This window comes from Nanorana parkeri, unplaced genomic scaffold, assembly GCF_000935625.1.
Source record: "Nanorana parkeri isolate BGI_ZX_2015 unplaced genomic scaffold, ASM93562v1 scaffold904, whole genome shotgun sequence".
In the NCBI taxonomy this organism is placed as follows: Eukaryota; Metazoa; Chordata; class Amphibia; order Anura; family Dicroglossidae; genus Nanorana; species Nanorana parkeri.
The window spans coordinates 485,363-500,819 of record NW_017307172.1 but is presented as its reverse complement, the minus strand read 5'-3'; the positions used below and the strand labels follow the sequence as shown (position 1 = coordinate 500,819).

At 43.3% G+C, this 15,457-nt stretch overlaps 1 protein-coding gene across 1 annotated transcript in view; it reads left to right on the top strand.

The window, feature by feature from the left end:
- Positions 1-15,457, top strand: part of LOC108794847 (triple functional domain protein-like) — a 660,684-nt gene that overhangs the window by 209,371 nt on the left and 435,856 nt on the right. The window contains exon 9 of the mRNA XM_018565963.1: positions 2,674-2,793. Coding sequence (XP_018421465.1) covers positions 2,674-2,793 — 120 coding nt within the window. The remainder of the gene's footprint in view (positions 1-2,673; positions 2,794-15,457) is intronic.

Sequence of the window (15,457 nt, the reverse complement as noted above, 5' to 3'; positions counted from 1 at the left end):
CCCGTTTCTCCTCCCCCCCTTTCCCATGTCTCCTCTGCCCCTCTCCCATGTCTCCTCTGCCCCTCTCCCATGTTTCCTCTGCATCTAGAGGCTGTAAGTCATACCCAGCCTGCTATTGGATATCTTAAAATGCAATAGCAGACTGGCTATTGCACCTGTCTGCTGTCAATCAGCAGAGGAGGACCTGATGGAGAACATTCGCCTTCAGGTCCCTCCTCTGCTGATTGACAGCAGGCAGTGGGTGGGTGCAATAGCCAGTCTGCTATTGGCTTTTGCAATTTGAAATATCCAATAGCAGGCTGGCTATTGCTCCCAACAATAAAGTAAAATATAAAAAATAGAGTGAAATAAACTAACAGTAAAAAGACAAATCAAAAAAGTTAAATAAATAAAATTTAAAAATGCAAACAAATAAAAAAATAAGTTAAACTATAATTAAAAATAGGAAAACATTTTTTTTGGTGTGTTTAAATAAAAGAATGGTTATTTTACTATATTGGCTTAGAGTTTTACAATTCACATTATTTTAAATCCATGAAACTAATTAAAATGTCTACTATACATACAATTTATATATGGTGGGGAAAGTAATTTTCAGTTTCGGACTGACAAATTTTGCTGCAGGAGGTGTGTTGCGCTGCCATTCATTTTAATGGATCCCAAATGCACTTCCTGTCCGCAGTGTGATCGCACAAACTGAAACTTGCGGTACTGCAATGCCCTGCATTCCAGGGCAGTGCAATTTCAAAAAAATGTGCCTACAGTTTTAGGCCTTATGCACGCACTATATGGACTTTGCAATCCTGGAATGCATCATTCGTGATAGAGATTTTAATGAACTGTACACACGCAAGATATGCTGAAATATGCTGCCCGGACGCATCTTTACGCTATGCAAATATATGGCTCCATATTTGCATATGGGACAATACACGTGTATGCGCATATACGCAGCATATTGTATGGCAGTGTGAATGAGGCCTTATTCTGAAGTAAACTTTGTCTGTAACGCTGAATCTGTGCATTTTACTTTAAACAACGGTAGTATTTTTTTATTCGATCTAATCGATCAATTAATTGAAGTTAATAATCAGCTAACTCATTGATTCTAAAAATAATAGTTGCAGCCCTAATTAATTTGCAATGTGCCACTGCACTTGCTAGAAAATATAACTACTCCTAGAAGTCAATTTCCTAGCACAGCCCCCTCTCTACTTACACATCATTAGGTGCAGCTTGCTGCCCCTCTCCTTCACCTACTTATATTATCTTTTATGTAGGTGCAGGGTAAAGGCAATGGTTGAATACTACAGGGCAGGGGTAGGCAAACTCCAGCCCTCTAGCTGTGGTGAAACTAGAAATCCCATCATGCCTCTGGATGTTGCATCTTTGGCTGTCAGTTATGCAATGCCTAATGGGATTTATAGTTGCATCACAGCTAGAAGGCAGGAATTTGCCTACCTACATTTTAAAAATATGTTTCTTGAAAACTCTCTGAGGTCCTTCTTTTAAGTTGAGCAGTGCAGAGATATCTGGCCGCTGAGAAGAGAATTCAGGCGCCAATGTCACATTCTTTGTATTTATATAACCTGCTGACCTATTCAGGCAGGCATGGGCGGATAGACCCAGAGTCTTCTGTTTGTCAATTAACTTTGCGATCACTGATGGGTGGGATAGACCTGAAGTCTGTTCAGCCCAAGTACTCCCACTGCAGGAAGCGGCAGCATAATTATTATGTCGCTTATAGACAAAAACTTAAGAGGGGCACTTACACGACTGGCAGACATAGTGGCAACTAATAGTACTAAAAGTAATTAAGGAGTCTGAGCCCTAATTCTGAAACATTCAACTTGAGATTACTCAGTGGGTGGCTTACTGTGTACAAAACAACATGAAATTGCACCAAATTTAAAACCAAAAACCTATTAAAAAATAACAACATTTCTGCCTAGAATCCATGTATAAGTTGTTTGCTTCATCAGGCCTGAAGCTCTACCTGCTTACTTCTGCTTTTACTGTGTACAAAACTAATCGCCCTGCACAATATAGTGATTTATAACAGCAAAATAGATTTTAATTTCACTTGAATGTGGCACTGAATGTTTGACCAGTATGGAAATTGAATTGTTTGATTCAGTATTATGTGTTCAAGCTGTATAATTTATTAAATTTTTTTTTCTTCTGGTGATGTTAAACTGTACTATGCTGCCTTGTACCCTCAGCATTCTTGACAACCGTGCTATGGCTCTCCCACAGAGTGCCACGTTGGATCTCCAGCGGTCTGACACGCCCCCTTGTCAGTACTTAAATCAACTGTGTTCATGCATTTGATCAGTTGGTCAAGGGGTGTGTTGGCCATCTGGGGATCCAGACTGCTGCAATCTTTGAGGAAGCAGTGGCTTTCCTGTGTGCTGCCAGAATAGGGCAGCTTAGTACACCTAAACACCACCAATAGGGGCATATTTAAAAAGCAGTACATATGACATTCAACACTGCAGGTGAATATTCCATGTGCATGTGTTTTATATTAGTGATTGATACCTCTAGTGAATTTCAAATCCACTGCTTTATGAATGTGCTTTAGCGTAAAAAACAAACAAAACAGTTCTATACATTTTGAATATGATATTAAGGGTACCTTTTCAGCTTTACAGTCTTTTTTTCTTTTTTAAGGTACTGGGTTGGATCCGTAATGGAGAATCTATGCTAAATGCTGGTCTCATTACTGCCAGCTCACTGCAGGAAGCTGAACAACTTCAAAGGGAACATGAACAATTCCAGCATGCAATAGAAGTAAGCATAGTTGAATGTTCTCATAACCAAAATGGTGCTTGATTTGTATATCCCTAATTTCACTGCTTATATGTTTAATTTATCAATTAATTATTTGGATGCTTCAGTTTGACGTTTTTATAAGTAAAAGTGACTGAAGCCGGCTGCTACTGCTATGCTGTCTCCTTAGAGAACTCGATTCTCTTGAAATCCTTTGTCATGCATTACATTTTTTTTTTTTTGTAAATATAGTTTTTATGCATACATTTAAAAAGAAAATATATAAAACTTTTGTAGAAAAACTTGGAATTGCAGCAGGCAAATATCTTCTTCCACAGGGTTTTTTAAATAATATTTTCCATAGGTACACCACAGTTTTATTAAAGTTCTATTCATCTATTTCTGGAGTTAAGCACCTTCATGGCTGGGACTCCAGACAAATCATTGAAACATATAGGAACTGTCAACACATTTGTCCAGTTCTGGCATTTAACAGCCTTACTGGAGACCTTAGCCAGCCTGCTGACCCAACATGTCTCTGCTGCATTTAAACTAAATGTAAGGAGAAAAGAGTTAAATTTAGTTTTCTCCTTGTAGCTGAAATCACAAGAGCAGGCTAGGGTTACTATGCTGTTCTCTCACAGAGAGTACAGTGAGTCAGTGTTGGCAGCCGAGAATAGGAAGTCTGTTACTGGCAGGATTAGCAGGTGAAAATGTAGGAAACAATACAAACTAATACAGTCACTGCATGTAATTATGGACAGGTACTATTAAATTTATTTTCTTTTTAAATTTGCTTTACACATCACTGCTAAGTAACCTTCCTGTCCAGCCTTTTAAATGTACAGTGATGGTGCTGAAAAAAGCCTTGCAGGGCATCTCTCTGTTTTCTCCTCCTGTCAGTATTATTATACAGGATTTATATAGCGCCAACAGTTTGTGCGGCACTTTACAATATAAGGAAGACATTACAATTGAAGACAAGATGGTAAGGAGGACCCTGCCCATGAGGGCTTACAATCTAAAAGGGAGGGGCCAGTGAGACATGAGGAGGTAGCTGTGTGGGGATGCATTGTTTGAGAATGTGATCGTATGTTCCTTGTCAGCACATTGGATTACAAAACACGTGACTGGCAAAAGTTGCCCCTCCTTCTCTTAGTGCTACTGTACTCTGGATTACAAGTGGGTGAAATTCAGGTATTTATAATAGTTGTATTTTAAATATATTTAATGATTATCTACTTATGCATGCAGACTATTTTTTACAACCACACAACCATAAATCTCCCTCCCCAATGTAATGCTCAGTTTACAAAACTACAGTAAATTATATAGTTTCAGAACAAAGCTGTAGATATATGAAGCTCTAAACATCACAGTCAAGTAGAGTGTCTCTCTAAGGCCCTAGTCACACTTTTGCACTCCATTTTTACCGCCGTTGCTGCAGGTCAGTCCATTAATTTCAATGGGTTGCTGCACGCGGGACAGACGTAGCAATGAAGTGCAGGCAGCATTTTCAGCTCTCAGCTTCCCACTTTTGACACACGTCCAAGCACGGGCAAAAATACATTTGGGGTGCCATTAACAAGTAATAGCCCTGCAAGCGTATCGTACACTTTTGCGCACCACAACGGCAACTTGCCCTTTCGCAAATAAGCTGTTCAACCCCATAGACATTCTCATTGACATATGTATAGGTCATTTGCAGTCACTATCCGGTATCTAAATATAAACTTTTGACAAAGTGGTTTAGGGTCTCCAAGGTCCTAAATATTTTTTCTCTATCACCAAACTGTAAGCAATGTGATAAAGAAGTGACATCTCTTTTAATATATTCTGGACATGTGGATAAAAAAATGTTCCATGCACCAAGTTGTAAGACCAAGAGAAAAAAAAAAATGGAGCAAGTACGTTTTATTTCTACTTAAAACACAGGATTCACTGGCCACAAATCCCAGTATATGGTATAGCTCAGGGGTCCTCAAACTTTTTAAACATGGGGCCAGTTCACTGTCCCTCAGACATTGCTGGGGGCCGGATCATAGTTTGAAAACGGGGGGCGTGACTGTGGTGCCGCACCGCCACGCCCCCTCCCGTACCAGAACAAACATTTCTTTTACATAGTTAGGAAACATTTATTATCACCCATTTTTTTGGTAAAATATAAAAGACGGGGTCACGTCGGGTAAATAGACACCAAACATGTCAAGCTTACAAATTGCGCGCTCTAGCAAAATCGCAAAAAGACACCACAGCCAAAATTGGCCATAGGCGACGCTTTAAAAGCTTTTACCGCTCATCAGTTTAGTGTTATCAGTGATTGATGACCCTAAAATTATTGCTCTCACTGCGACGTTCACGGCGATATGTAACATGTGCGGCGTAATGGGCGCAATCGTCGTTTACGATATGCGTGTATGTATGGGGGGACTTTAAAAAGAAATATTTGTTTTTTTTAATTCTTTTTTGTGTGTATCTTTAAAACATTTTTTGGGAAACTTTAAAATTTTTTCCACCTAACTTTATTGCTATCACATAGGGGGCTAAGAAACCCCTCCTATGTGATAGCAAAAGATGTCACAGGTCCTCTTTATGGAGACATCAGGGGTCTCCAAGACCCTTAATGTCACCTAGGACCCCCAAAGAAGCACAGATCTGCTTCATCAGCTTCTCTCCAGCGTCTAAAGCTGGAGAGTGACACAAGAATGCGGAAGTGATGTAGTATACATCACTTCCGCATTCTTATAGCGGAGAGGGGACCGGAGGGAGATCGTGTACCAACCTCCCTCTGATCCCCTGTCAGTGTGGCACTGTGCTGGTCCCGGGCTCGCACCGGAGCCCCGGGATCAGCGTGACAACGGGAGGAGGACACACGGGCCGACCGGCCATACAAGCGATCCGCCGGCTCTATAGCCGGCGGATTGCTTGTATGTTAACAGGCATCGCTGCCTGTTTTTAAATTGGCTGTATTTCCCGCTCGCACGGCGCGCTAGTGGGCGCGGCTGATCTAGGGAGCTTGGCCCGGCCAAACTGGCCGGGCCAAGGACCCTGGCGGGCCTTAGTTTGAGGACCCCTGGTATAGCTGGTACATCTTAACCACTTGCTGTCCAGAGCAATTTCTTAATATTTGCACACACATGATAAAATCAGAATTTATGGCTAGAAAACAGCTTGGAACCCCTAACCAATTCTTTATTTTCTGAAAGCAGAGGCAATGTAGAAAAAAAATGCTAGCTGCAGTTTTTGATGTTGCACAGTATTTGCACAAATGTCTATCAAACCAGTATTTTTAGGCTATAATACCCTAAAATGAAATTTAGTGCACAGAAATAGAAAATAATACCCATTTTTTGGGTAAAATATAAAAGATGGGGTCACGTCGGGTAAACAGATAGAAAACATGTCAAGCCTTAAAATTGCATTCACCTGTGAAACCGCAAAAAAAAAAACCACGATAATACCCATAATTTCCCATAGGTGACACTTTAAAAGCTTTTACTGCTCATCAGTTTAGTGTTAACAGTAATTGATGACCCTAGAATTATTGCTCTCATTCTGATGTTTGCGACACTATGTAACCGTTTTTTTTTGCGTGTAGACACACCCGATGCATGTTTGTGCGTGAATGTGGGGGCAATTTTTTTTTTTTACCTATGTCAGCGCAGTGAATAGCTGTGTGTGGGTGCATGCACAGTAGAGGGGCGGGAGAGAAAACACAGTGAAGCTCAATGGACGCGGCCAGCAGCAAGGAGCGAGCATGTCGGATAGACACCATGGGACACGAGGAGTCCGCGGTAGATCAGAGACCGGCACCAGCACTGGAGGGACTGTGAGAAACTAGTGGAAGGAAGAAGATGATCACAGCAAGAGGCATCAACTAAGGTAAGTGCTTACAGCACTGTAAGGGAGGGTTGCCTTTAATGGGAGGGGGGAGGGTTGCCTTTAATGTCACTTTAAAGGATCTGCTACTAATGACTTGGTGCCAGACACTAGAGCATACCTTCAAAGGTCTAGTGGAGTCCATTATTCGATGGGTCAGTGCTGTCTTGGCAAAATAGGGACCTCCTCAATATTAGGTGTGTGGTCATAATGTATGGCTGATTGGTGTATTTGTAAATACTTGCATCCAAGGCATGATGCAAGACTGGAATATTTGGAGAACTAGCTTTCAAAAGGTGGAGGGGAATAATCCTCTACCAGGTAACATTCCATGACCATTTTTTGTTTGGATTTCTTATTTATAAGAAGAAAGACATTGTGCTTGCTAAGACCAGAACCCAGAGAACTCTGGAGATGAATGGCAACATAATTTCCCTGCATCCAGATTTCTCAGCTGAAAAGAGCTAAATATTCTGATATTAAACAAATTGTGAGGATCCTTAATCCTCACCATATGCTGTATCCTGCCAAATTAAGAGTAGTGGCCAAAGACGACACACACTACTTCGTCTCCAAAAGGAATGGTTACATGGCTGAATCGTCATAAATGCCACCTTAAACTTTAAGCACGTAAGTGTTTGGGCCTGTGTGGATACACACTGTTATATCTGCTTTAGGGGTAGGGATGAAGGTCGGAGGGAAGAGGTCGGGTGGACATGTAAACGGAGGAGATAACTTTCTAATTGGTCATGGGTAGAGGCACAAGTTTCAGATGGTGATCAAACGTCTATTGAAGGTGGGTGGTAGGTAATGTTGTACCAAGGGAGACCAAATAGTTTCGAATTTCCCCATAGAGTTGTCTAATTGCGCTGATCTCTTTTCATGGGACATGATCCAAGATATATACTGTTTGGTTCTGGAGATGCTAAGAGTAGGGGATTTCCATGATATAGCTATTTCATGTTTGGCCGCTGATGGTACCTGTAGAATAAGTTTCTGTTTGGCTAAAGGGAACCGTAAGGGGACGTTATTAAGAAGAGCTAGGGAAGGTTTTTTTGGTATAGCTTCATTGTTAAGGATTGCGATCATACAGAAAATTCGATCCCAGAATCTGGAGGCTATGGGACAGGACCACCACGTGTGATAGTAAGTGCCATGTTCAGGACATCCTCTGAAGCACAAAGGGGATTGTTGAGGCGCAAAGGAGGCTATTCTAGTAGGGGCCATATACCACAGTAGAATAACTTTATAATTGATTTCCAAAACATTGGTATTGGAAGAGTAGTGAGGAGTATAGAAGGGATATCAGCCCGGGGCTGTGTGGATCATCACGACATATCCGTTCAAAGGATGAGAGTCTGTTCCGAGAGGTCTTTCGGGCAGCAGTCATATTAATGAAATCTGCAATATGCAAGTGCCTAAAGAACTCCCTCCCATGGAGGTTAAATGTATCTTTCAAGTAGGAAAAAGGTTTTATGCCTGTATCGGTCTGGAGTTTCCAGAACTTATGTAGGCCTTTTTCAGACCATGTTAGAAAGGAGGCTGGTGATTCCATAGCTGGTAAGAAGCCCGGGTTAGATAAAAAGGATAGGAGAGGCAGGTGAGAGGAGATGAGACCTGCAGAATATTTGGAAGAGTCCCAGAGACGTAGGGAATGGGAAATTAGTGGGTTATATTGAGGGCTATAAATTAGTTTTCATTTATACATAGGCCTGACATAGTCTCAAAGGTGCGAATAACCTGTTGAGGGTTAGGCAAGGAAACAAGCGGGTTAGTAACGATAAGTAGGACATCGTCAGCAAAAAGAGATAACTTATGGTGTGCATTGCCTTGTATGATGCCAGTAATGTCTGGGTGAGAGCGGATGAGTTGGGCTAGGGGTTCAATAGCAAGCACGAATAAAATTGGGGAAAGAGGGCAACCTTGTCTAGTACCACGGTAGATGTGAAATGGTGCAGAGTAGAAACCGAGTATTTAATACGTGCTGTGGGGGATTCATAGAGTGAGGAGATCAAATTGAGAAAGCTGGGGCCAAACCCTCTATGTCGTAGTGTGGAGAATAGGTACGGCCAAGATATGGTGTCGAAGGCTTTCCGAATGTCAAGTGAAAGTAACATGGCAGAGGTGTTCTGCGTTCTAGCAAGGGTGGTGAGGTGGGTTATCTTGCGTATATTGTCGCTGGCTTGTTGTCTCTGGCCCACTTGGTCTCTGTTTATAAGGGAGCCTATTAGTCCATTAAGGCGTAGGGTTAAGACTTTGGCCATAATTTTGAGGTCGACGTTAATGAGTGATATGGGTCTATAATTGGATCACATTGTATGGTCAGTGCGGGGTTTCGGGATCATGCAGATTGATACCATAAGGGATTCTTTGTGAAACGAGGAACCAGTTCCGAATCTGATTGAAAGTGCGTGTCAGTATGGGGACTAGAAGGTCAGATAATTCTTTATAGTATTGGGCCGTAAACCCGCCAGGACCGGGTTTTTTATGAGGGAGAAGGGATTTGATGGAGTTGTCTATTTCTTCCTCTGTAAAAGGGCTGTCCAGCATATCAATTTGTTCTTGAGAGAGGAAGGGAAGAGGGAGAGCTTTAAGCGTGTCCTCAACTAGGGAGGTAGGCGGTTGCACAGGAGCAAAATATAGGTTGGAAAGGTGGTTGCTAAAAACATCTAAAATCTTAGTAGGGGAGCATGTAAGGGAGCCATTACTGGTGCGAATTTTAAAGGGTTTGAATGAGGGGTCTAGATTCCGGAGTTTGTTCGCCAAGAGGGAATCCGCCTTGTTACCTTTACGGTAATATTTATTTGCAGTACGGTGTAATTGCCGTTCTGCATGTTGCGTCAAAAGGAGGTTAAGATCACGGCGGGCTTTTTCTAATTTTTGTTTGGCGGAAGAGGTAGGGGTCTCAGAGAAGGACTGCAGAGCTGCATGGAAGTCTTGTTCCATCTTGCGGAGTAACTTCAGTCTCTCCCTCTTTAATTGAGCGGCTATCTGGATCAACTTCCCTCTAAGGACCGGTTTGTGCACTTCCCAAACAAGGGTGTGGGGGGTGGCAGGCGAGGAATTAAGTTGGATGTAGTCAGTCAGAGCAGACAGGATGTGGGAACGGGACGTGGGATCAATGAGAAGGGAGTCATGAAGTGACCAGGAGGATGCTGTATTGATTGGGGTAAGATCATGAAGGAGTAGGGATACAGCAGAGTGATCAGACCACAGGATTGGAAGTATATGAGAATGAAGGATCGAGGGAGTTAGTGCCATGGGAACAAGGATATGGTCTATCCTGGAGAAGAGGTCGTGAGGGTGGGAGTAATGGGTGAACTCCCATTTAGATGGGTTGGCGTCTCTCCAACTATCCACCAAGAGATAGTGTGAAAGAAGGTCCCTCTCAGCGGACGAGGGCTGTAAGGCAGTAGTAGAGTCTCTAGACCTATCCCTGTGTGGGAAAAGGGTGCGATTGGAATCCCCACAAAGGATTGTTGTACCAACCGAGTGTAAGCTAACGGTAGATAGGAGATGGCACAGGAATGGCACCAGTTTACTATTAGGGGCATAGTATGAGACTAATGTGATTTCCTTGTCGTGGAGAAGGCCTATCAGAATTATGTATCTACCTTCAGGGTCTCTAATGATGTTATTACACACAAAATTGAGCGAGCTACGGAGTCCTATTAGAACGGCCTTTTGTTTAGAGGGCCCATTGGCCATATAAACGTGTGGAAATTGCGCACTAAAATATTTTGGTGCTGATGATGAAGATAAATTAGTCTCCTGAAGACAGACAATGTCTGCGTGAGTACTTATAAGTGCGTTTTTTTCGGGGAGTTTAGGCCTTGTACATTAAGGCTAAGTATTTTTAGCGGCATAATTGAGCGTATGGAAAAAATCTAACGGTATAGTGAGTTTGCGACTTAGGGAGACTAGTGATCCTTGAGAGGAAAAGAGATGACCGTTCCACCCATGACCTAGAAAGTATAGACAGAAGGTTGATAGGAATGAGGGGAGAGAAAGGAATGAGGGGAGAAAAGGACACAGTAGACTGGGGTAAAGAAGCAATATGACAATGCGGCTAACAATCAACGAGAAGGTAGCAGTGTATCCCCGCAGGTACAGGGAGAGGTTGGATAAGGGGGACAGAAATCCGTCCCGCACCATCCAAGAAAGTGAGACAGTGACATACTTCCACGGGCAAACTTTCTAGAGTTAAATCTTGTTATATGCAAATAAGGCCTTAATATCTCGAATAGAGAACATTGGGAGCAAAACATCAAGAGCACAATAATACAACAATGAGCTCAACTATTTAAATAGACAGTAGGGTCTGTGTATTATCAGTAGTAATTATATGAATAACTGAAGAGTCCTAAATGTCTTAATGGTACAATTGGCGTATAATTTGTGAAAGAAAAAAGAGAAGATAAAAAAATACTAAACCAAACATGGAAAAAAACACAAACCTTAGGGAGCCTGTGCCAGGCGGACGGAGAGGCAGGGATGAGGGCCATAATACCCACATATGGTCGTTGAGGGTTAGAGAGAGAGAGTGAAATAAACACCAAGCAAAAGCCTGGGGTATATTTGCAGAATTAAAGTCCGATAACACACTCCCTTTTAGGATGACGTGATATGATATCGGTTATGGGCATTGGGCGGTGATATTGTTTGTTTACCGTCCTATTCCGTCCCCATGGCACCGGTCCTCCCATGGTGGCGCTAGGTGGTAAATCTCCACAGCATTGTGGAATCGGCATCTACGCACACACTTGTGAGGACTTCACTAAAAACAGTATCTTAATAAAGGGCAGTGATAAAAACGTTCACGCCCCTAACTAAAAGCTTAAACCTATAAGAAAAGTAAACTGAGGTAACATGACATCTAGCTGTTACTTGCGAATCAAATAAGGATTCCAGATGCTAGAGAGCCTGGTGGTGTATGAGTTCCATCAGGGGTCTAGGAAAACTTGGGGACAACAAGGCAGCTTTTCTTGTGGGACCATCCGTGAGGAATAGTTCTGTACATTCGAGAAGAGCAGCTGTAAAGCAAGAGAGAAAGTTATAGTGATCCAAAGCGTTCATCTCGGATTGCCAGCCCGTGGGGTCATCTTGGATGCTGGACTGCAGGGGGTCACCAGGCCTGGCGGGGTCCGAGTTGCTGTTGGCTATTTCACTTTGCAATAGCCAATAGCAAACTAGCTTTTGCACCCGCTCTCTGCTGCTGCCAATCAGCAGAGGGGGACCTGAAGTTCTCCATCAGGTCCCCTTCTAGTGATTGACAGCAGGAGAAAGCGGGTGCAATAGATAGTTTGCTATCCCCCCCACATGGTGCTGCATTAATGTATTGCTGGGGTAGTGGGATTTGTAGTCCTCTATAGCTGATAGTACATTGTGCTGTATATGTACCATATGTAGAGGACTACAAATTCCAGCAATACATTATACACTATATGTATAATGTACTATTGCTGGCATTTGTTGTATTCCTATTCTTATATGGCTGGTGGTATTCTGCATTGCGCCGTGTAATCATTATACAGCGCAATGCAGAATACCACCAGCTATATAGGACTACAAATCCCAGCAATAGTGCATTATGCCATAATGCACTATTGCTGGGATTTGTAGTCCTCTGTAGCTGCTGGTATTCTGCATTGCGCCGTGTAATCATTATACAGCGCAATGCAGAATACCAGCAGCTACAGAGTGCTACAAATCCCAGCAATAGTGCATTATGCCATAATGCACTATTGCTGGGATTTGTAGTCCTCTGTAGCTGGTGTTATTCTGTGTTGCGCCATATAATCATTATACAGCACAATGCAGAATACCAGCAGCTACAGAGTACTACAAATCCCAGCAATAATACATTCTACAGCGCAACACAGAATAACACCAGCTACAGAGGACTATAAATCCCAGCAATAGAACATTATAGTATAATGGACTATTGCTGCGATTTGTTGTATTCCTTTGGGATTCATTGTCTCCTTTAAGCAGTGGTTCTCAACCTGTGGGTCGCTGTGTGATTTCTGCTGTGCTAGATGAGAGTCCTCCTTAGCCCTCTCGTAGCGCAGCAGTGTCAGTTCTCCCGCCACGCCGCCAGATGTCGCTGCAGCAGCCACATCATCCCTAAATATTACCATTGGGGTCACCACAACTTGGCAAATGTTATCAAGGGGTCCCGGCCCTAGAAAGGTTGAGAACCACTGATGTAGAGGATGGAGTAGCCAGGTGAGAGGAAGGGACGCCATCACCCGAGAGGCCCAGGGATGACAATCTGGTGCGGGCATCTTCCAACGAAGAACAGGAGTGTGTGCGCCCCCTATAGGTGAAAATGAGGCTGAATGGGAACCCCCATTTATATGGTAGTTGGTGCTTCTGGAGAATAGCCAAGCAGGGTTTCATAGATCGCCTTTTAGCTATGGTTGAAGGGGCTAAGTCAGTGTATATCTGATATACACTGAGTGGCCAGATTATTATGACCACCCCATCAGTACTTCGTTGGGCCACAAGATAACTCCACGAGATGACTTTGTTGGGCCACCTCGTGACTCCACGAGATGTTGAAAGGTGATGCGAGGAATCTGACACTGCACTGTTGCCCTTCTGTTGTCTTGTACCAGTCTTGCCACTCTCCGTTCTGCGCAAGCATTGACTAGTCGCTGACGGCCACAATTCGCACGTTCAGACCCAGATTTTCGGCTTGACAGTCCAGTCTTTAAACACTTTAGCAATGAGCCCCTCTTGAACATTTAACACATTCTGCTGTTTCGCTGATACTCGCTCCATGGCTCGCGCCAACAATCATCCCACTTTCAAAGGCTGTTAAATCACGTTGTTTACCCATATCTTCAGAAACAAATCACTTCTACTGTCGTTAACACCCTGCTTCCCTATTTATAATGGTCTGGCCCTCTAGCAACTTCAGCGCGAAATTATAGCTAATTTGCCTACAAACGTCAGGTGGTCATAATAAACTGGCCACTCAGTGTATATGGCCTTGGAAGTTGAGTGGAGCTGAGAGTGCTTTTTCTCTAGCTATTTGGAGCAATCTTTCCTTCGGGCAATAATAATGAAGCCACACTATGATGTCTCTGGGGGGACCCTCTGGTTTCTTCCGAGTGAGCGCTCTGTGCACCCGTTCAATCTCTAAACGGTCCACAGGGATGTCCGGTCCTAGCTCCTGGAACAGGGCCAGAGTGGTAGCGAACAGATCAGTGACATGTTTCGTGATTCCTCTAATCCTCAAATTGTATCGTCGGGATCTGTTTTAAGCATCCTCAATTTTAGAGAGAAGGGTGGCATTATCCTCTAAGTGTGGAAATGTCTTTATGCAGGGTGATGATTTCATCGGTTAGGTCCTCATATTTATCCTCCAGGACGGATGTACGCTGCCCGATGTCCTTGATCTCCTTCAGGAGGCGATCAGTAATCTGCTTAGAAGTGGTGTGGAGGGCCCGTTGTAACATCGCCTCGATTTGCTTCAGGAGTGCAGAATGGGGTTGCAGAGAGGCATCGGCTTCTATGGCGGGGTGCTCCTCATCCATGTCGCCATCTGAGGCCGATTGCGTGGTGGGCGAAGCTGCTCGGGAAGGGATAGCGGTGGCCATCTTGGATGCGGCCTTGTCCAGGGCATCGGCAATGGTATTACCTGGTTTTGCGCGCTCGATCCGCTTCCCAGGGTTCGACATGGTGGATTTCTGTGGTGGGGGAGAATATGTCCTCTATTTGGAGAGTGATGGGGAGCGAAAGCTCCTTGCTAATGGATTTCTTGCCCGAGGGAGTTGCGGAGCCGGAATGAGGTTTGCATCTAGATTTAATCTCTGGTGTCTTTCCTGCAACCAAACACAAATTGAGGATAATGGAGATATGCATTTGTGGAGACTTATCCAGGGGTCCCTGTGCTATTGATCAGTAATTATATTAACTGTCTTGAATTAGAAATATAATTGGTTAAACTCTCCATCCCCTGAGCATCACATCACCTGGTTAGTGCTCCCTTTGCTAAACATCTTTTTAGAAATCTGTCTGCAAGATGTTTGGAGGTTACATATTGGATGAGTAAAATGTACTCTGTCTAATACTTAGAGCAGGCGTGCGACACTGCAGGTGTCGCATGCTGATTCTATAGATCTAGAACTGAGCGATCACAAACTGCTGAACGCACAGCTCATGGTCTTTTCCCTGCAGAGAGTAATCACTGTTAGTCACCGTTCCCCGCAGGGATTCCCTACTTCCCTCTCTGTTGCTCAAGCGCTGATTGTAGGGATAGACAGGGGAGGGGGTGGGCACAGCTGGCTCTAGAAAGCTAGAGCCATCTGTCAATCAGGCAGAGAGGTGCATCCCACAATATTGTCAAAATCTTTCCCCAAAAAAGTTCTCTTTTAATCCTTTCTTAAGCAGTATTCATGTCATTCTGTTTTCCATTCCTGCCTATCCCATAAAGGCTTGGCACTGGGCAATGATACCATCCTCCCACACACTGTAGAATCGTGTTTACATCCCTAACAGCCTGTCTGACTACTCTCCCCTTCTTGTAGCTTTTGATACTAAGTGTCCTGCAAAGTGGATTGTGTGGTGTCTGAACTCCTTTTGGCTGATGCTGTTCCCCAGCCCTGCAAGCATCCCCAGCCAATTATCCTCACTCTTCATAACAAATGTTGATACTTTTTCTTTATTTATGGCTTGTGAATCAAGTAAAGCATTTTTAGAGGCATACTTATTAAATCTCTGTTATATAGAAAAAAAATTGTAGGAATGGGAGGAGGAGGTCTTGTCTGGGTTTTAACAATCTGAGATTGCATATCTT